The following is a 22,493-nucleotide window of genomic DNA, read 5'->3' as shown; positions in this document are numbered from 1 at the left end:
AGACAGTGTGCCTTAGCAGCGCTGAATGACGTCCGACAGTACCTCAGTGAAGAAAACGGGCACGTGGCTGTAAGTTTCTTGATGAAGACAAAGTCTTGAGATCTTTCTCTACAAAACAGTGTCTCTCTGATGGGTAATATGCAATCTGAGTTATTCCAGTATTTCTTCAGTATATCAGATTTTCTTCTCTTGTAATTGTAAATTAGATCTGCCGTGTTGCTGCAGTGAAAGGAGCACTTAAGTTTAGGTTGAGGATTACACTGGGCAATCACCTTTGATTTGAGGGGTTAACAGGGGATAGAATGACACTAAGAAAATTGTCTACCTTCTCCACTCTATATGATGTTCTGTTAAACACATCTGTACATCTGTTTTTTGGGTTTTTTTGCACTTGTGTTTTTATTTGATAGTTTAGTGTTTCGAGTGGATGGCAATGACTTATTGAACAAAAAGCATCCTCAGTATTGCTAGGCAGTTGTGTTATTGACACTGAAGAAATCTCTGAAGAGAGCACAAAAAACTCAGTTTAAATTATGGTATATCTGAGTATTTAACGGGATGCAAAATATAAGGTGTTCAACAAACTACACTGTTGTGTATGTTGTACGTTCACCTGAAATATATAACATTGCTTTTTTAAAGACTATACTGACACAACTCTGGTGTTTTAATGAACGGGGAAAACCATTAGCTACAATTACAAGTTCTGCTGTGCGTATGAGGTAAACTTTATACTTTGGTAAAATGCTGGTGTGTTCAAAGCTAAACATATTTTCTCAGAAAAGCCTCTGCATTTTTCCTTATAATTCACAGACAGGATTTGCTAGTCTTGCAGGTCTTCTGCATAGTTTTACACTTGCATTTTCAGTAGCATTGATTTCAGCATCTTTTTTTATGCGTTCTTCGGCTTGTTTTCAAGCCATTAGGCTGTTGAACTGAGGCACCTTTTAAGAGCCACAGCATTAATCTCTGACAAGGGACTATGAAAATTCAAAGATGTCTTTCTGTGTATCACCAAAAGAAGCTGCTATAGAAATGTAATGTAGCCTCCATCTGTGATCATCTGTGGTCAGACTGAGATATGTAAGAAGAGCATGGCCTTGAGTCAGATAAAATAAATTTATTTTCATAATTATGTCTTTTTTTTTTTTTTCTGGGAATAACAGTGTCTTGACTTAATAAAAGGTTGCAGAATGAAGGGAAGGGGAATTATTTTTGTTGCATTCCTTCCCGTTGAGGGATTTTGAACCCTTGTTTTTGTTGTCACTGACCATTTTTCACAGGCTATGATGCTTTTCTAATTCTTCCTTTGCTCTTTCTCTATAATTATTTTTAGGTCTTTGATGCTACAAATACAACTCGAGAACGTAGAGAAACTATTTACAAATTTGGAGAAGAAAATGGGTATAAGGTGAGTCAAAAAGCAGAAGCGTTCTTAGTTAATGCCTGGACAAGCATGGTGATGGTAGTTTTGCCCCCTCGCCCTGTCTGTAATCTGAGTTTAGACGTGCACTAGCATTAGGCACATCATTGCTAGGTGTACAGTCAGTGTGGTGTTTTGTGTCCTCAAGCATTGTTTGTGATGAAAAGTTGCCCCATGTTAATTTTTCTTGTCTTTTAATGTTTGTACTCTTCGGAGCTAATCTCTTTTATGGTAGGGCTTCACTTGCATTGTCCTGGACGTGTAATTCTTAGCATACTATTAGCAAGAGCTATTTAAACTGTGGTTCTTAGCGTTGGCCAGGTTTTTCCTGCAGAAACATGTAGGGAAATCTGCGTTAATTCTGTGCAAACCAAAGACTTCCTGTGTCTTTCTGCCTTCCATCCAGGATTGTTTTGCATTTAGCTGTTTGCCAGTAATCTTCCACTTGCTCTAACCTTGCATCTCCACAAACCTTTGAGACAGCCAAACAGAAACCTCTTGAGTGAGGCTACTCCATTAACTGAAAGGTTCCTACTTTATTATTTCAGAAGTGTTAGTTACCGTTTGTATGGCTGAACTTATGTCCTCTCCATTTATTTCTCCCTCTTCCATCCTAAATTGTTCTCACTCCAAAATGTTTCCACTTACAAGCATTACTGGGGCAAAGGGTGTAAAGCACGATGCTTCAGGGAACTGTAAGCCATCCATTGCTGCTGAGAGGGTCTGGAGAAGCAGACCTTCTGAGTCAATGGAGGAAAGTCCAAGGAAGGCGCTGTTAGAAAAGGGCATAGAAGTGGTCAGCCTGCTGCTTGTCCATGTTGGTCTCCATCCAATTCATCTTCTTTCTTCCTTCTTTCTGTACATGTGACTTCCTGTTCGGGCTGAAGACATTTTTTGTTGAGTCAGTATGCGTAGATCCAGAGGTCATTGCTGCAAACATTGTGGTGAGTACAGGAAAGTTTGCTTTAACTGCTCTAAGTCAAGAAGTTTAAAGTAGCTCAGTATGTTTACAGGTACATTCATAAGAACTTCCAGTAGCAAAAACTGTTAGCTCCCTTTAGTGTGATACTTTTCATTTATTTTCCTATCTGCGTTTATCCCAGAAGTTAAATTCTGTGAATAACAAATCTTCTTGCTCTACATACATTCTAATTAACAAATAATTTTTTGTGTTGTGTTCTGCCCTTGCCCTCATTTACTTAAACTTCCACTAAAAAGGGAAGTAAACTCATGTATTACTCTCCTGTTTTTGTTTTAAACAGCAAGTGAAGCTGGGTAGTCCAGATTATGTCGATTGTAGTAACGATGAAGCAACCGAAGATTTCATGAAAAGAATAGAATGCTACAAGAACTCTTATGAGACGTTAGATGAAACTCTTGACAAGTAAGAGATTCAGTAACACTGTGATCACAACTGGGTTATATTAAGATGTTTCATTAGAGGTTGGAGGATCCCATATTAGGGATGGGGGCTTTCTAGTCATGGTTTTCATGTCCGGACATCTTTTTCCACTGGTAAATGAGAGACAGTTGACTCTGGAGGCGTAGCCTGGAAGCTTGCTTGCTTGAGGGAAAATTGGCTTATGAGTTTATTCTGGGACAATATTCTTTCTGATTTTCCCACTTGGAGAATGGTATGATTTTTCTGGGATAGAACCACCATTTCTAAATGATTCCAGATGAGATGTACTGGTCGGTTGTTGCTTTTTTTTTTAAATTTATTTTTAATGTGTAGCAGGGGCCTGAGTGATTTGTAAGCATAACTTAATTTGTTGACATGGCTAGGACGAATTTGGAACACATTGTTCTTGAATGTGATTTCTAAATGTATTCATTTACCCTTGCAAATAATGCTGTACATGCAGAGTTGTGAGAAAGTTTCACATCTAGATTATCTGCCCTCCTGCCAAAGCATTCAATTGTTTTTCATTAATTTTCAACATTTGAAAGTAAGGTAGGGATGAATCATGTGAGGATGAACCCCGTTTTTGTTGGTACAGTCCAGGATTTCATTTCGAGCTGCGGTCATACCAGGGGCTCCTGGTTTGTTTAAGGACCAGTGCTATAGGAAGGCTGAGCTACATTTTAATGTAATTGAGTGTAAGCAATGTGAAGCTGGTTCGTTTAGATCAGTTCATGCATGAAATATCTGTGATGGACCTAACTGTTGTGCCTGTGTGGAACAGTAATGATTAACTCCAAAGAATACAGTCAAAGATGAGATGATGATGCTTGTTTCTCATCACCTCCATTTGGTTTTATTACAAATATTCTTGTGTTATTATAGTGTAACGTCTCAAATGCATCTCTAGAAAACAGTGGTGGTTATTTTCAGCTTATTTGACTTTTGTCCTTTAAATTAGATGCTACTCTGAAATTGTAGCTTAGATGAGAAAGGATAAGGAAAGAAAATTGAAATTATAACCTTTCTGAGGCTGAGAGAAAGTAGTGGGGTAAATTGCAGTACTGTTAATAAATGGTTGTTAGAGTGGTTGAGTAAATGTCCTGCTCCAGGCTAGTCCCTAGTCCATCTGATGCTGCAGGTTTTCTGGAAGGGTTCCCAGAGACCATGGCTTTGTGAACCTGGGTGCAGTCAGGCAAATAGTTGCTGTGGGAAAAAGTGTTTGTAATCTGGAGAAAAATATTCAGTATCATAAAACAGCTGGAAATCTTTTTGAAGCTGCTGCTGTTGAGTGCCTACACTGAATCTTCCTGTCAGTAGAGGGCTGTTTTCCCAAGAACAGGATCTAGATTTGAGAGACAGACTGCAAGTGAAGGGAACAAAAAAGGAAGTTTTGTGAGGAGCTCACACGTGGAAGAGGAATAGAATTAATCTTGTACTTCCAGGGTACTGCGATGTTCCTGTCACCATTTGAGGATTATCCCTTAGGACTACTACATATTCCATGGGTAATTGAGGGTTTATTTGTTGCTTTGGCTTGTTTTCTCTGTGTTTTATAGTGAGAGAGGGTGTGGGAAGATTGTGATAAGTGGTAATAGAAACTATATGGAATCTTCATTTTTCATTGTTGTTGTTTGCTTATGAAAGGGATCTTTCTTATATTAAAATTATGGATGTTGGAAGGAGTTACCTTGTGAACAGAGTGATGGATCACATCCAGAGCCGGATTGTCTACTACCTCATGAATATCCATGTGACTCCTCGGTCAATCTACCTCTGTCGACATGGAGAAAGTGAACTCAATCTGAAAGGGAGAATAGGAGGAGATCCTGGACTGTCTGTCAGGGGTAAAGAAGTAAGTACCTCCAGAAAAAGCGTGCCTCTGGGTTTAGATTGTATCTCTGCATGTGTGTACAGCCTGTGCTGTGTAATTACAACTTTCTGCCTCTACACCCTTTTCCTCTTAACAAGTTAAAGATTTTATTGGATGTGTATGTGGATGGACACGCTTTGTGCTGTGATTTGGTATCAGCTCTTTTTTCTGTCATTGATTTAAATTCATGTTTATCCTAGATCAGAAAGCAGTTGTCAAGGAGGCTATAAATTTAATTATATTTTTGTAAAATCCTAACTTGTTTGATTAATAGGGAAAGTTCACAAGTTAAAGATGAAGGGAAAATTCCTGGAGAATAAAGATGGGAATGGCAGAACACTTGTGTCTTCCTTGTACTCCTTTCCTTCCCTCCCCTGTTCCTCTTGGCTTAACAGAACATGTATTTTTTTTCAGCAAAAACTTGACAGATCATGTAGAAAAGTTGTTATGAGCTTACAGAGGCTAGAGCCCGCAGATCCCAAACTGAACGTTGTGTCCTGTTTCTGAGCCCTCATCCAGTGTCTCATGGTTTTTATTTCAGTTTGCCAAGAGCTTGGCACAGTTTATTAATGAGCAAAATATCAAGGATCTGAAAGTTTGGACCAGTCAGATGAAAAGGACAATTCAGACTGCTGAAGCTTTGGGAGTGCCTTATGAACAGTGGAAGGTTTTGAATGAGATAGATGCAGTAAGTCCATCTTTTGTGAATGTTTAAATGTTTCTTTGTTTGCTAGGGATGAAGGAAATGTGTCACTTTATAATGACGTGCCTTTTATGGGATAGAAATTAATTTAAGCAGTGGTTCTAAGAGGCTAGAAAAACTAATTCCTGTTTACCAGGTTAAATATTTTATTAACATGTAATAATTAATTTAATTTTGTTTTGCCTTTCCTGGTAAAAACATTCCCTAGTAGAAGAAACAGTGCTAAGAAATTTTTGGTAGGTGGGGATTGGAAAGAAAAACAAAACAAACAAACAAAAAACCCCAAACTGGTGGTTGGCACTTTCCAACTGCACCTCTAAGATATAAAGGAGCTGCAATAGGTACCATGTAAACCTTGCTCACCTAGTGACCTTGCTTGCCAATATATGTAGCTTTACTCATAGAGTGATTTAGAAATTCATTGTAACAGTCTGGGTCCAGCCAAGTGTTGCATTTGTCACACATAAAGATGTTGTAAGTGCCAGATTAAGTGAAAGCAATTGTCAAATGACATTTACATATGATTTTACTATCAGAGTGATATTTGCTTTTTGCACTGTTGGAAACATGCATATTTTGATTATTTGTATTACCTCTAGGGAGTGTGTGAAGAAATGACGTATGAAGAAATACAGGAAAATTACCCACTTGAGTTTGCACTGAGAGACCAAGACAAATACAGATACAGATACCCTAAAGGAGAGGTATGCTATTTTTTCTCCCAAGGTGACTGAATTCCTTGTCTTCTTGAGTGCAGGCATGCTGGCTTTAGGAAAGAAAAATGTTTTAAAGTTAATTAAAAGGTTGTCTCTGTCTCCAGGAGAAGGCACACAGGGACTTGTAAGGACAGCGCTTGAGACCATTTGTCTGATTCAGGGTTTGAAAAGAAAATTCAGATTTAAAAAAACAGTTGAGGTATTTGGTCTTGCGAGCATCGTTTCTATGCTGGTCCTGCAGTGATACTGCAGGAAAACTGATTGCAAGGTTTCAGCATATTGCACGTGCAAACTATCAAGATTACCTTTTTCTATTCATTGTCGTTGTAGACAATAGTTATTTTACAAGCAGTTAAGGCTGAAAAGCTATGGAAATCCATAGCCATATTGGTCTTTCACTTTAATAAACTCCTTGCCTCTGGGAAAGTAACTTGCTGGCAGCTTTTCTAAAGCAAAGCCATTCCAGTGGAGCAATTACCAGATGCCACATGGCCTGGGTGTGGGTGCTAAAGGCTTAGGATTCAGGGCAGTGGGGCAGGGGAGTAATTGGAGCAGCTGTTCTGTTGTTTCTGTTGCACGCTTGGTAATGAGGAACCAGAGCTGTGAGATCTTCTTTCCCTAGCGGTCAAGAGTAATCAGGGTGATGAGAGCAGCATGTGAGCATGTGCTTGCAGGTGCGACCCCTGTCTTACTAATGAGCCAGTCATTAAGCTGCAAAGTTCTCCTAATCCATTGGAAGAAGTGTTTCTTTTTTTTGAACTGAAGTCTCCTCTGGGATGGTGACAAACATCTTGAAGCACTGCGTTGCCTCAGACTGTCTGGTTGATCTTGGTGGTTGTCACAAGCAGCTTCCATGCTGCCAGTACCGGTGGTTCCCATGACGAGGGCTGGATCAGCAGGCCCCATGCCTGCCTGGGACGAGGGGAAGGCCGCCTGCTGCCATCGTTTCCTGCTCTGCTGGGCCCTGGCGACGTGTTGTGCTCCCTGCATGTAATGCGTGACGCATCCTGGAAATATTGTTTGCTGTGCATGTGAAGATTAACTTGAGTGCACACGTATAGAAACCTTGGTGTTGACCTACAGCAGCAGATTTGGTGTGCGTGTGCTATTCGCAACGTGGTGTGAGAGAGATCCTGCCTCCTGCTTTGTGACTTGAAGAGATGGTGGCTGCCATTGCCATACCAGTTCATCTAGCCCATGGTTTGTTTTCAAAGAGCAGCCTGAACAAGTTAGGCTTTGTGCTTTGTGAACTGTTTGTGTGATGGCTGTAGGCTGGGCTTCCCAGATTTGTGCTTGGAAGAGAGATGCTTTTGAAGATGAGGTATTTAAAATATTGTGCAAGACTTAACCTGTACATCTGCAGATGTTCTGAATTAAATTCTAGGGATTTTTTTTGAAATTCCTGAGTATAGTGACTAATTTAATAAAGCTTTTCCATGAAGGAGATGTTTGTTATTTTTAGTTATATGCGTACTCTTTGATATATGGAAGATCTAAATGGTGGTTTTTAATTTCAGGAAAACTATTACTGCAATAGTTGCCAGCGTCCTAATATAACATTTAGAAAGTGGCTAATGTGAAATTAAGATCCAATGTATATACATATACCTGTTAAGAGTTCTCTTTTTAATGTGCTATGTTTTTTTCTTCCCCTGCTTCTCCATCCCCAGTCCTATGAAGATCTTGTTCAGAGGCTGGAGCCAGTAATTATGGAACTTGAAAGGCAGGAAAATGTGCTTGTCATATGTCACCAAGCTGTCATGCGCTGTTTGCTTGCATATTTTCTTGACAAGCCCGCAGGTAAGTCTTCCTCGATAAGTTACAAATGGTCTATTTTGCTCTATTAAGTTAGTTTGAAAATTTACTGATTAAGGTTCCAAACAGTGAATTCAACCATGCCATGATGGTAGAGGGAATTGTTTGTGCTAGGCAAGTATACAACTATAATTTTTCATATTTGATGTGCTCATGTAGCTTGGTAGGTGATTTTATTGAGCTGCTTCTCACCTGAAATGCTGTGATGTTTGTTTTTCTACTCTGTCTTAATAGCATTTCTGTTGTATGTTAGGGAGTAAAATAGATACGCTGCCAGATAAAAAGAAACTTAAGTGATTGGCCTGTAACATAATGATAGAGTTAATGCTTTTGTAATCTGTGTTTTTTATATATAATTTGATGTTTCATTTCTCAGAGCAACTGCCTTACCTGAAGTGCCCGCTACATACTGTCTTAAAGCTAACCCCAGTGGCTTATGGTAAGCAGTGTTTCCAAAAAGACTAGATATAGTGTTACTAATGTCCGTGCCATTGGTAAAGTTTGTGAAGTATTTCAATTAAAACATATGTTTTGCTGTAAAAGAGAATCAAACGGGTCTGACTTTGCATGTCTGCCTGTGCAGCTATGTTAGAATCAACTCACTTTTGTTTTTTATTTTCTTTGTGTTATGCCAAAAAATACGTTTTTATTAGCGAGGGTCTGGAAGTACCAGTGGTTGAAACTGCTAATGGAGAATTGTCTTGGATATTTAGCTCGTAGGCTATTTCACTAACTTGTCTGGCAAACTTGTGCCACTGAGCTCTAGTACAGTAAGATCTCAGTTTCTGTTGATGTGTTTGAGGGTATTGTGCTTTAGAAAACAAGCAAATCTAAATTAATGTAGGTTTAACATATTATGAAGTGTTCCCCTTACCCTTTAAATAGTTTTGTTCTATTTTCCTGAAGTATTTGTTTGTGGACCTTCACATTGCCACATGAGCTTTTCTCGTTTGTTGTTGCTGGCATATGCTTGTCGGCAGCTATTATTAGTGCTTAGCTTGGGGGCCTTAGCTGAGATCTGTTGCTAGCTTGTAGAGTGCAGGGTATGGGTTGCAACATGTACTTCTTACTGGTTGTAGGCTGCTTGCTAAGTAAGTTTTGTTTTAAGTTTAACATGTGCCTGCTGTTAATTTTCTTTAAGTGATGGCTTAATTGTATTTTCTGATACCTAATCACACTTCAGACAAAGTACCCATGAAATAGATTACCAAACAAACAAAAAAACCCACAACCAAAAACTAGTTGAGTTATTCATGGAAAATGCGAAGTTGTCTTTGATTATCTGCTCTGAAAGAAGCAGTCTACAACCATACTTTGTTCTGTGTTTAGTTTCAAATAAAGTTGAGACACAGTAACTAGTGGTTACACTGGGAAATGTCAGAAGAGATTTTTGTCCTTTAATTGCAGTTAGCTCCTACAGTAAGTAGTAACACTCTGTGCTCTGGTGACATCTGGTGTTCCTAGCCTTGCATGACAAGCTGGAGTTTTGAAAATCAAGATGTAGGACAGTTAATACTTTTCTAAAATACAGTCAGTTTTTGGAAGCTGGAATATGTCGACTCAGTAGTCGTGGACTGCTTCCACAGAGAGGTTGTCCTTTGGTCTTTTGTGTGTGTGTGTGTGTGTGTATAGTTGTTTTTTTGTTTGTGTATGTGTGTTTGTTTTTTGTTTTAGTGGGAACTTGCATGACTTTGCTCATAAACTTTAAGAGGGCCTGGATGTTTTCAGTGTTTACTCGCACTCGAAATGAGGAAGGAAAAGAAGTAGTATGAAATACTATCCTTGACCTTTTTGACTGCAGTGAAAGAAGTGCCATGTTTCTTTTTTAAAAGTGTTTGAAACATGTCTGATTAGGACGTTTCAGTTGACCCACTTCCTGGAATTTGACCATCTTAAAATACATGGACTGTGTGAAATATTCCTGCACTAATTCTTCTACAAAATCCTTTCAAGTTGATGCCTCACTTGGGCCCAGCAAGGCAGGATGTGTGATCAAACGTGGTGTGTTTCGCACCTTCCAGCTAATCCTGTTCTGGGGAAGCATCTCCCTCAGGGGTTTGGTCTTCCTGGCGTTTGAAGCCGCAGTGTCTGATCTTTAGAAGGGGAACTCTGTTACGGCCTGAGGGATGGATGAGGATCAGTTAGACCCTTACTGCTCAGCCCAGCGAGTGCAATGTATTTATGGGGGGGCTGAGGAGCAGACAGTCTGGTTGGGAACACACAGGGGAGAGGAACTGCACCTTGCTGTGCTTATGAACTTGCACGTCAGTAGCTAAAAATAAGTTAGGAATATGTACATCAGCAGTTAACTGTGCAGTAACTCATGTGCCTCTGCTTTATATTTAAACTTTACCATAGGGATTTTTTTTTTCAAGGCCTCTGTGTAACCAGGCCTCAGCAATGGCCAGCATGGGAGATCAGAGCTTTCTTTTGCTCGATTGCAGGGATCCATGAACAGAAGGGTGACTAGGGTACTCTCCCAGTGCGAGAAGCATGCTTCCCCCCCATCCCCCCCCCCCTTTTTTTTGTTGGATATTTCTGAGTGTTTGCCTTCCTGTGGTGTTTGCTCAGTGTTTGTGACAAATGGGGTTCCTCAGAATCTGCTTCCCCAAGGAAAGGCAAATATTTGCCATATTACTTTGTATTAGTCTATTGAAGTGCAGTGGCTTTCTAAGGAAAGGCTGAAGTCACCTTTTTCTGGCATGCAATAATCTTATGGAGTATGTTATGAATTCAGTTTTCTGTTCACTTATTTCCTAAGAACTTAACCTGCCGTTTGTGGTAGATGATGGACTTACGTGTGGCATGTCAGGGGAATTTAACTATTAATGTTGTATTGGGTAGCTTTATAAAAATCATGTTCATGTGAGATCTGACTGTGTTTGGCAATTTGATGTTGCTTAAAATGGTGTGGTCACAGTGTATTGAGTAATTATTCTCTAAGTGGGTCAGCTTGTACTAGTCAATAGCTGTGTCTTCTGAGCATTTAATTTTTCTTACTCTCTGAAGTTTTCCATTTTGGGGTGAAGAGGAGAAGATCCTCTCCAGAACTTTAAATTCCAATTTAGCTGCGGATTAAGACTCTTGTTTTGCACACATGAGGAACATGAGTTGCTAGCAACATGAGGTGTACCCTGTAATCATTTTCATGTTCTAAAAAATGGCAGCATTTATTTTCTCTACTACAGTGAAATTCTAGTAAATCTAGGATGTTAAAAAACAATGCAAAATTACAGAGAAGAATTTTCTGATTGGATGCTTTTGTTTCTGTATGTTTAAAAGTGGGAATTTGTGTTTCAAAGAAAATAATGATAAAGCTAAGGTCAGAATAGGGGATGCATTGTCAGACTGAGAACTGTATTCATCCTGGCGAAATAGATTCATTTCAATAGATTTATCTGTTCACAGTTTGGGAAATTCTGGTATGAATCAATGTTTAACCTTTACAAACTGAAAATTAGATTAATTAGATTGCATCTTAACTGTAACTTCATTTTTTAAAACGGTCAAATTCTAAAAATGTTTTCTGTCAACAGGATGTAAAGTAGAATCTATATTCCTGAATGTTGAAGCTGTAAACACACACAGAGATAAACCTGAGGTAAGAATATTTTTAAATCAGACAACTTGACGTAATGTACCGAGCTCTTTTCCGTTGTCCTTGTGGTTAGAAATGATTTGGTAACTCTGCAGAACATATTTAATTTTACATATTTACATTTTACAAGCTTTACTGCTGTTGTGGGGGTGAGGATCCTTTTTATTGAGCAAATTTACCTAGAGCTCTAACAGAAGTAGGGTTTTATCTTTAAAAAAAAAATATGTATGGAGATGAATGAGAATTTGAAGACACGATATCAATCTAAAAACTGTAGTTCTTCCAGGCTTTGTCATTCAGCATAAGTAGAGTGGAGTCAAAAAAACATGTACTGTTATGAATTATTTTTAATATGCTGTTGTTACTTATTTTGGAGAGAGTCAGTAATGAAGTCGTTAGGTTTTTTCGTCACTGTGATTATTACTGTACACTTGGTAAAGCAGTACTGGTGGTGCTGCCAATACTGCAGCAGCTGGAGGCCAAGGCTGGAGCGGAACACTAGGTCTCAGGATACAGCAGAACTGGGGAAAAGGAAATTGAGTGTGTGTGTAAACTGGAAGTGGAGGTAGAATGGCAGGCTGCGCTAGCTTCATATTCTCCCTGTGTCATGTGCTTGGGTTGATTCTGCTGCTCATGCAAAGCTCTTAAAATAGAAAAGTTCAATTGGAAGGGGCCTTTAAAGATCATCTAGTCCAACTCTTCCATTGCTGCATTATGAAAGTTATGTAAAGTGTGTCATGATTAAAAATTTCCTGTTCCCTTGCATGTCCTCATGCTAATGCCGCTAGGTATGGCAGTGAGTCCTTGCTGAGGTTATGAGCCATGCCTACTAGTGAATTAAAAGTCAGTCTGATAAAGTGAGAAAAAAGGGCTATTCAGAACAATGGCTTATGGTGAAAAAGAATATAAAGATAAATGTGTTCTTTATGTGTGTGTACAGTATGGCACAAGACACAAAATACCTTACATGAGGGTACACATTGGTAGTTGTGCAGAAATGCTGGAAGTGTCTGCAGAGAACTTTTGTTTTAACGACGCAGGCATTATGAGTTCTGAGAGTACGGACTTCTGGTCATTCATTTTCCATCCGATAGTCATATTACTTATTTCCTCTCGCTCTTTCTCTTTCCCTCTTTATCTTTGTGCTTTACCACTTTTGCGTCTTCGTTCAGTTTGTTAGATTCATGAAATCCGTTCTGATTTCACAGTGCCTAAAAGCGTGGTGAACATAAAAAAAGATGTCTTAGGGCAGGTGTTAACATCATCTATGTTAAATAAGGCGGATCAATTGAACACCTGTAGTTTGTCTGATAAAATACTGGTGCTGACTTTACAATGTGCTAAAGTTTCTTGGGAATTGCTGTTGAAAATACGACTTCTCTAACTGAAGGCATTAATTTTGGGGGAAAGCTTTTAACATGTTTAGCAAACAGTGTGGTTATGCTGGCATGGCAGTGTAGTTGTATTTCAGGTGCACGTAGAGGATCATACGGACAGTGGCACTGCAGTGCACACAAAGGCACAAAGCTGTTTGTTTAGAACAGAAATAGAATGACATAATGAATTTTAAAAGAAATAAGTGATGTTTTTAATCAAAATCCCCTAGATGCCCTTCTCCCTGTCCCCACAAAGTTACCCAAAGCAGTGGAGTTTAGGTGATGATATGTTGTTCGTTTTAGGATAGCTGGATGGAGGGCCAGGTTGATTCTGTCTGCATTTAAACACTGCTCAGAGGGCTCTGAGAGTTTCAAAAGCTTTCATTTACATAACCTACTCAAATGTTAATTGTTTCTGTTAAATTAAATTTTCAAATACTCTATTGAAGTCAAAGCATTTAATTAAGTTTAGCATCACAGATAACGACATTGTTAAACAATGAAACTATTTGATTAAGAATTGCTTACTGTACTGTTCCGTGCCCCCACAAGTAATTTGTAGTCCGTGTTTCAGGACAACGTGCTCCTTATCTGCTTCAGCTGAAAAGACGTATTTTCACACTGCAGGCAAAGTACTGGAGTACTTGTTTACAGTCTGTGTAAACCTCATTCTGTGGGGATGATTTGTCTCAAGTGGATTGAAGCTGTGCGTTTGTCAGCATTGTAGCAGCTTAAGTTCCTGACCTTTTCAAATGAAGGAGTCCAGTCTTTTTACTGAATATAAATCAGGGGAACTACTTGAGCTATTGCTTGGGTCCTCTCTTCGGGTCAGAAAGCAAGTGCAGGGGTAAAACATCTACTTTGTGCTTCTGTCTTAGGTGGTAAGTGACAGAAAGGGATATTGCTCATAGCAACAAATCCAAATCCTATTTTTCCTTTTTTTTTGGGTGTGTGTGTGTGTGTGTGTGTGTGAAGTGAGGGAGGATTATTGAAAGCTGAGTTTGCTTACCACAGTGTCAAGCATGTCAGCATGAAGCCTGAAGAATGTGTTAGCGGAATTGGCAGTGTTTTAGTCTAAAGTAGGCCAAATCTTAGATCAAGGTCTTAGAAAGATCTTCAGCCCAGTTTCTCATAATCTGCATTCTTGGTAGAACGGAGAATAGCAATTAAACAGCCTTCTGGATTTATGTGAGGTGGTACCATGGCAGGCCTGATTCCTGAGACTTGTTCTGGGTGGCCAGAGTCAAAGCTGTGCTTCCTAGTGTGGTTTTTTTTCTGTGCTGTTTTTTTTTTTTTTTTTGGAGGGGGGGGGATTTTGTTTTAAATAATTTGATGCACTGAACATCTTACTTATTTTTTTCTCTCTCTCCATACGACCTCTGCAAAATGAGGTGAGATCTAGTCAGTGCAATCAGTCTTGAGCCATGAAGGTGTCTGGGAAGAGGCAGGTATAATACATTGCTTATCACACAATCAAAGTTAAAGCTTGGGAAGGAAGCACGTGGCATAGTTTAGCAAAGCACTTCAAGTTTGCTTATTTGGATAGAAGTGTACATGCTGGAGTATGTGTTTAAGTGGATTCCTGCCTGGGCCCGTAAAAGACTCCCTCCTAAATGTGAATGACTTCAGCTTTTGGTGGCATCAGCATGGGATCAGTGATTACTGTACATACGTTTTCCTGCTGTCTGGTTCTGGGGCACCAGCCGGCTGTCAGTCTGCTGCATTCTGGGGCGGGGGCATTAAAAATAAACATAAAAATCTCTGCTTTTCTATAAATGCAGCTGTGTACCTGTGAAGGTACAAGTGATTGGTGTTTTTGTTGGTCTTACTGCTGCATGATAAATATTCTCCTCTGTATTTTTATTATTATACAGAATGTAGACATTTCCAGACCTCCTGAGGAAGCTCTTGTAACAGTCCCTGCTCATCAGTGAATCCTGTGTCCTGATCAACTATCGAACTTGGGGTGCCGTTTTCATCCTACTACTTCAAAATAAATTGAAAAGCAAATCATTCCAATCACTTTGAAATAAAACAAACAAAAAGCCCACAAACCCAACAACTCAAAACCCAAAGTAAATCTTTGTACAGTGCATGGCTTGAAAAAATTATCAAATCACAATAAAACTGCATCGCCCTGGTTAATTTATTGTGGATGGGTTGTCAAACATTAATCGGCTGACACTGGAAAGCTGTTTTTGTAAATTGCTGTAATGTAAAGATCCTGCAGCATTCATTTTTAAAGCTATTGTAATGGCCAGCAATCATTTGATGTTAGCTGAAGTGTGTTTGTTTGTGAAAACTATGAAGCACAACATCACGCATGAGATACGAAAAAGCTGAAGTTTGTTTTCTAGGCACCATTATTATCTACTTCAGTGCCCTTGGGAGTGATTGGACTGCTATGTAGCGTAAAATAACAATCCATAGTTACTGTACAACCTTAATCCTGCTGATCTGTAGCACTAGTGTTCTAGATGTGCTAATCAATGATGCTGTTTGGAAGAGGGTAGCAAGTTTTCACTTAAGCCTGCAACAGTTATTGAAGGTACAGGAATGTGTAAAAGTGTTTTTAATATAGGAATGACTTCCCTTAGCAGCTGTTCTGCATTAACTGGGCTTCAGAGCTTGCCTGCCGGCAGAAGTGATTTTAAATTTCCTTTCAGTGAGGAACTAAGACAGAAAAAATAGGTGGTACTTGTTCTGCTGAAATGCAAGGAGTGGATGAGTGCCTCGGTGCAACCACTGGCTGGCTCTGACAGCGATGAATTTTACCTAGGCTGCAGTAAGAAGTGTTGACTGTTTCACAAAGCAGCAGCAGCATTAGGCAGATTATTTGCTCGCTAGGTTGTGACTTGCCTTGAAAGGCATGGAAACAGGAGGTTTTTCCTCCCTCCAGCAGGCACATGATCTCAAAACAGCAGGGCATGCATCCTAAACAGAATTACAACAAAACTTCTCCCATGCTGGAGAGACCGCAGCTCGTTTGCGATGTGGTGTCATGCCTTGGCTCCCTTCTCTGCAATGTTACGGTGGGCAAAACGAGATGGTCTGAAGCATTGTGCAATTGAAGCAGCTTTGTTTATGTAGCATTGAGTCTGGGAAAGGCGGTAAATCGCCGAGTCCTTGAGCTGTTTTCTGAGGGGGGTCTTTGTGTCTTGAGTGTAAGCAAGAGTGGCATGTTGTGGAACGCTTTTATCTGCTGGGGAGGTTTCTCATACGGTAGTTTTTTCCAGAACTAGGGTTTTGGAAAAAAGTGTTACGCATTTGCACTTCTGAAATTACACCGCAGTATTCTGAGGTTTATAGCATTCAGGAATGTCTAATATAACTAAAGAGCCCCCTGGACAGAGGGCCTCCTGCTGTACCAGTTGATATTTAGTTAAAGCAGCATGGGCTTGGCCTGGGGGAATGGGAATTCTCTTTGTTGTGATTATGATGTGGGAGGTTTTGTCGCTTTTCTGTGTTTAATTGCTGCATCCTCTTGGATATGCCATGGAGGAGGAGACCTGAGCCTGCTGTACCTGCTAGCACAGTTAATTAGGGAGCCCGGTTGCTTCTTTCTACCTGACTGTCGAGGTGACATCCCTGAGAGGTCACAGGGACACGTTCCGTAGGTGCTGGCAAACCACTCAGAGCTGGCTTGGAGTGCTTTCACCTCTGTGGTTCGTGACTAAGGAAATACTGTGCAATTTTAAGCTAAACACGTTCAATTTTTGGTTAAGACAAAATCCATGCAAAAAACAAAACAAAACCTCTTGCAGATGTGTATAATGGAGTAACATGGGATTTAAAAGCAGTTTTGCCCTTTAAGGGGTCTCCTGTTATGGCAGCATTGCTTAGTAGTCCTCCCTAGATTATTTTCTTAGTAAAAGAAAGGCCTAACGCTGCATGGGAAGGGACAGTGAGTTCTCTGTACAGCGCACCAGGAGGAACCTGGCTGATAAGAGCACTTCTTCGCGTTGTCCACTTTATGCTTGTTCTTTGGCTCTGGATGGCCCTTATTAACTTCATCTGTTTTGGCTTTCCTTGTGACTCCTGTGCGGCTCAGAACCCTCTTCCCTGGAGGAGCCCGTTATTGCAAAATCTGCTGGCTTTGTTGTGAGGGTTGCATGTAGCAATGAAACTAAGATGGCAGGCTGTCCTGTTTGGAAATCTGTAGCACTTTGTTTCTGGGGAATGCTTTGTTCTGTAGGGGAAAAAAAGAAAAACACAAAACAAGGGAGAGTGTGATGAGGAGAGGAGAAGCAGTGGTGTCGGCGTGTGTTTATCTGTTTGTGCCGAGTCTTTCCAGAGAGGACTCGGTGAGGTGCACCTTCTGTTGTTTCATGTGGCCAATTTGAGCTTTTTATCTTCTTTATGGATATTTTTGTGGTCTAAGAAACCTTGGCCTTTCTGAATCTTAAAAGAAACGTGCCTGATGGTGCTGGCTGACTTGATGTCGTGTTCCAAGGCTGCGGAGATCCCATACGCCTTGGTAGAAATAGCATTCAAAACCAGGCGCCTGTTGTTTGGGTTCCCACTGCTGCGTTTCCTGTGCTCGCCAGTATGAAGCAGCAGTAGCGCTGTTCCAGGACAGTAATTTTGTTCAAGTGTGTTCGGGTAAGGTGCTGCTGGATGGCTGTGGGGACGCCTTTTGGTCCTAAAAGTAAGGCAAAAACCTCTGTCTTCTCTGTAAGCAGCAGCATTGTTCTCACTGCACGCTTGTCTTTCTCAGTCCACGTGGGAGCAGGGGCCCAGCTGCCGTAATTAGACCTAACGTGATTGCTGAGGGTAGGAATCCACCTTCCGTTCAAGGGGGTGGTAGTCCCTTTCTAAGTCTCGCTTCATCTGGACTTGAGCTAGGTGCCTTCTTTGTCTAATAAGCCCCAGGGTTTATTTATTAGGCTTTGTCCTGCACAGGTTTTGTTTCCTCCACGTGGCAGTTCGGTGTGCTTTGCTTCCACGGCCTTTTCCCTTTTGCCTGCACTCTGACTGGAGGGCGTCTTGTTCCAGCTTTAACTGCATATCAGTGCTCCCTCTTGTGGCTGCCCCAGCTGCTGGGATGCTGCTTTTGTCTGACGCACCTTATTTAACTCAATGAGAGGTATCTTTTGCCTTGACCACGTTGTTTCCTCTTAGTTTTGCGTTGTAGCTGTCTAGTTCTTGTTGCTTGTGGACGTAATTTCCAGTACCTCTGGATTCCTGCATGTTGATGCTCCATTTCATGCTCCGTTTAATTTTCTTTGAATCAACAGCAGATGCTCAGCTTAAAAGATGTTAGCCAGTGTTCTCAGATTGCCTGTGGAGACATCTCCACAGTCTCAAGGAATTTCTGGGTATGTTGCATCAGTTGCTAAGAAAATATGAACAAATAAAACGAATGCCAACGCAGCGGTGTTTTTTTTTTTTTTTCCCATTGTGGTCATGCAGAGTGTGACTTGTTTTGCCAGCTCCTCATGTTCCTAGATGCCAGTGCTGTCTCTGTATCCTTCGCTCTAGAAGGAATGCTGCCTGTGGAAGCATCTTTCTGAAACAGGAGCATTGTTTTCTTTACTCAGAGAGAGCAGTTGGAGAGTGGGGCAGGCAGCGTTCGTGTGTGTCCTCAAAAAGCTTTGCGTGGTGTGCTTATGGTGGAAAACGGGCTGATTTACCAAGGGCTGGAAGGCTGAGCAGAGAGGAGAGGGCTGACAGGAGAATCAGTGAGGGCAGAAACGACATTGGCACACTTTAGCCCCGAATCAAATCAGGTACTGCTCGTTTATCTCATTTACTTATGGAATGGCTGAAAATCCTAGAACCTGGGGTTGGAGAGGGGAGTGGTTTGCTTTTCGTGGGATAGTTTTGGCGGACGGAGTTGTGTGCCTGCAGGCTGAGAGCAGTACCGAGTCCCCCTCTCTGCATGAGGCTCTTCTCCTTGAGCTGGACTAGAGAGGCTTGTTTTGAAAGTCAACTCTAATCAACGTGGTTATAAAACCACTGGAACATTACCTGCTGTCAGCGTGACATGCCAATCCGCCCACGTGTCCCAAAGTGCATTTAAACTTTACGTTACCAGCTCTTTAGGGAGTTACTCAGAGGCTTCCCAGTGAGATAGCTGCTTACAGGCAGGACCAGAACAGCTTTCTGGCTGTCGATGTTGAGTTGTTTCTTGAAGCATGCCTGACACAAAGGAGAGGTGGCTTTCCCTCCCTCCAACTTTTGTCAGTTTTTGTCTGGTTTACGACTTTTGCTGTGTGGCTTTGTTCTTCTCTTATACTGTACGCGTGTCTGAAAGGCTAGAAGTGATTAGAAAAAAATGATTAAAAACAGTGGTTATAATTTATTTATTTGTTTTTTAAATATAACAGTGTGATCTCCATATAGTGTGGAGAGACCGATTGTCCTACCAGACCTGGTGTGATGTGTGTCTTTGAGATGCTTTTTGAGAGAGGCTTGTTGCGTCTCAACAAAGCACGTGGAGGCTGGGACGAGGTCAGAGCCTGGCTTCTGATTTCTGTTCTGGGCTGGGACCTTTTGTTTTGTTTTACAAGACACGTTGAGGAAATAAGCATCAAAACTTGCTTAATTTTTGTTTTGTGTAATAGTTGTGTGTTGAGCCAAGCTGTGGCTAATCACGAGACTCATGCTTTAAAGTCCTTTTTGTCTTTAAACTTGCAGAACGTAGGCGTGGACCGATCGAGAGAAGAAGCTCTGAGGACAGTACCTAACCATCTATAGCTGCAGTTTCTGCTGGCAGCAGCCCTCCCTCCACCGCGACAGCGTTAAGTAGCAGCTCGGGTCCCTGAGAATGGAGACAGCGTGCTGAACGCTGAGCAAGTTGGAACAAATGCGCCTCCCCTTCACTTTAAGACATTTCGAATGTGATTCAGCTTCTTTGGAGGAAACCTGTAGTTCTGGTTAACTCCCAGTGCCGAAAGGTATTGGTAAAAAGATTCATAGAAGCAGAGTAATGTTGGTTTTAGGTTTTCATATGTAAATTTGTGCAGTTTCAGTAGCTTTTATTGTTCATCTGTGGAATACTGCAAGATGGCTAATTGCCCGTGTCAATTTTACTGTCAGATTTTAACTAGATTTTACTTTCTTTTAGTGTTTTTGTAAGAGTTCCTCTTATTTTTACTGTGAATGGTTGCCTAGAATTACACAAAGATTTTTTTTGATGGCGTATTTAACACGTGAAATTCTGCATTTTGAGCATTGGAGGATTCACGTTGCAAAAGTACTTTAAATTGGAAAGCTCATCAGTCACGTTAGCTTCTGTCTCTTACAGTGATTTTTGGTTTACCAACCTCAACTTAAATTTGTATGGGATGGGGAGACTTACCCCTTGGAAATAACACCATTAAAAGTAGACTTGCTATCTGAAAGATTCTGCGGTTCTAGCAAGATTTTAATGTTTTCCAGGAACCAGATATATTTAGATCACAGTGGAGGACACGGAATTAAGTAACGGCTGTGGGATACAAGTGTGAGTGTAAGACAGCAGCTTCGGGTAATGAAACTAGAAAGAGAAATGCCCCTTCTGCTGTGGCCACAGGAGGGGATGAGCAGCTTTCTGAGACTGGGAGGTAGGGAAGAAGGATTCAGACTGCCAAAGGCTGGAGAAGCTGCTTTTCTTACTAGTGCTGTGATTTTTTTGGCAGTTTTTGGAATGAATTTCAACATGTATGATTCTCTTTATAGCCACATCTAACGTATATCAGGAAACAGTACAGAAAGGTTAGGTGGCATTTAACCTTTCTTACAGCTCATGCAAGAAAAACAGTAGGTAAATTCTGAAATTGTTTTTTAACAAGGTGCACCTACCTTTTTTTTATTGTTTTTAAGCAACCTTCCACTATTTAAATTCTTTGCTGCTCTTTTATATTTCTCTGTGAAACTCCAGTGCTAAAAATGGAATTTTGTATGTCTGTTGAGGCTACAGCCCTCTGACTGTACTAAATCAGTGTATTTTGTATGTGTTACCAGACAACTGAAGTGAGCTGCCAACACTGTTGCTGGCTCGTAGTTCTTGAAGTGAGAACTATTTTTTTGTAGATAGACCGTGCTTTTGTTTTTTTTTGATTTAAGGACTTTTCTTCAATTGATTGAACTTTTACCGTGTACATTGTTGATTTTTTTTTAAAGAAACTTTTTTGTTTGTTTGCTCAATTCCTGTGTGAAATAATGGGCCCTCGTAGTTTTGCAGGGAAGGGCTACATTGTCTTCTGTTTGTGCAGGGTTTATAAGATAACGTGCTGCTGTTGTGATTTGTTTTAATAAGCTAATTTCAGCAATATGTTCAGCTCTGGAAGTAAGCCATATCACATCGCTGGGTTTCATTTCAGAAGAGGAATGGGTAGGGCGTGAAATGACCAGAAACACTTGCTTCAAGTGCTGCCGTCTAGAGCTTTGTGTGTGTGATCCGTTAGTTCAGTAACGCGCATTTCAGATCTTTATTAATTCAGCTGTGTTCATAGCTCTTATCTGAGGAGAGAGACCACACAGCGCTACTCAGAGTAGTTAATTTATTGATGCATAGTAAACAAGGTCACCTTTGTGGCAAAGTGTAGGAATAACATCCCCCTGTCTGATACCGTGCGTGCTTCGCGTGGGAAGCGGGGCAGTGCTCCAGGCAGCCCTCGCTGCTCTGGAGCTCTGCCATCCAGCCACGACCAGGAGTTGTTTGACAGCTTTTAAATTGAAAGAGTCAGGGTTTATTCTGCGTTACAGGCGGCAGATCCCAGGATACTATATCAGAAAAGCAGGGTTTTACTATCAGGGTGTGGTACTTGAACCTGGTTGAAGAAATGTGGAAGGAAAGGTTTCCCCTAGTGAGAGGCGAGCCAAAAGGCCGCTCTTCTGCACTGGCAAGCACAGCTGGAGGTGTCTCCCCTTTCTCCTTTTCTTTGTTTTACCTCTAAACTTTCAGAGGTGCTGTAAAATTCCCTGAGGCTAAATGTTTTATGTATAGTAGGTATTTTTATAGCCTGCTTTTGAATATACTGTGATGAATGTTTTACTAAGTGGGTGTTCAGTAAAAAGAGTTGTATACAAGTGTAAATAAACTGTTATGCTGATACTTGAAGAGAAAAAAATACGAAGTTGTCTGTTCTACTTTAGGAAGGTACTTTTAAACCATTGACTGCATCCAACCCTTTCTAGCTGGTAAGAGCAAATGTAGACAATGAATGTAAATGTGAAGCAGTTCTCCCCAATGCCTAACTACCTTTCTGGGGAGACACCGTTAAGAATGGCAGATCATCGTCCCTGTCTAAAAGCTGTGTACGTCCTCCCCTCGTGTTCCTGACCATGCAATACTGACCGATCTGTCACTGATAGGGGAGGTAAAAATCCTTGTCCTGGCCTTGCATATTTATTCCCATGTGTATTTTACTACCTTTTGACTGTTAGTACACTTGCTAGCTCAGATGCAGTCTTTAGAATGGGGTTAAACTATCTTTTCTTACATCATTGGCCTTCGTTGTAATCTTTCAGACAAATGTAATCATTTGACGTTTGATCCAAGTAATAAAGATCAAATGCTACACCTTGCACTGCTGTGTTTCTTTCTGTGTCTGTTACGGTAGCTGAAGTGCCAGGTGAGGGTTCCTGCAGGTCAGCTGGTT

The 22,493-nt window shown here is 40.7% G+C and overlaps 1 protein-coding gene across 11 annotated transcripts in view; it reads left to right on the top strand.

Annotated features, from left to right (window-relative positions):
* Positions 1-22,419, top strand: part of LOC310880489 (6-phosphofructo-2-kinase/fructose-2,6-bisphosphatase 4) — a 49,628-nt gene extending 27,209 nt beyond the window's left edge. For 8 of the 11 annotated variants that reach the window (XM_083796353.1, XM_083796352.1, XM_083796359.1 and 5 more), the window contains 11 exons: positions 3-69; positions 1,337-1,411; positions 2,311-2,367; positions 2,686-2,807; positions 4,473-4,680; positions 5,240-5,386; positions 6,001-6,105; positions 7,788-7,917; positions 8,309-8,371; positions 11,469-11,533; positions 19,546-22,419. In XM_083796353.1, the coding sequence (XP_083652479.1) occupies positions 3-69; positions 1,337-1,411; positions 2,311-2,367; positions 2,686-2,807; positions 4,473-4,680; positions 5,240-5,386; positions 6,001-6,105; positions 7,788-7,917; positions 8,309-8,371; positions 11,469-11,533; positions 19,546-19,605 (1,099 nt within the window). In that variant the 3' untranslated portion in view covers positions 19,606-22,419. Of the gene's footprint in view, positions 1-2; positions 70-1,336; positions 1,412-2,310; positions 2,368-2,685; positions 2,808-4,472; positions 4,681-5,239; positions 5,387-6,000; positions 6,106-7,787; positions 7,918-8,308; positions 8,372-11,468; positions 11,534-14,780; positions 16,338-19,545 lie in introns of those variants that run through there. The other 3 variants (XM_083796354.1, XM_083796357.1, XM_083796355.1) reach the window with 2 other exon arrangements.
* Positions 22,420-22,493: the final 74 nt, after the last annotated feature.

Source organism: Anser anser (assembly GCF_964211835.1).
Source record: "Anser anser genome assembly, chromosome: 12".
NCBI classification, from domain to species: domain Eukaryota; kingdom Metazoa; phylum Chordata; class Aves; order Anseriformes; family Anatidae; genus Anser; species Anser anser.
This window is presented reverse-complemented; position numbering and strand designations above follow the sequence as displayed.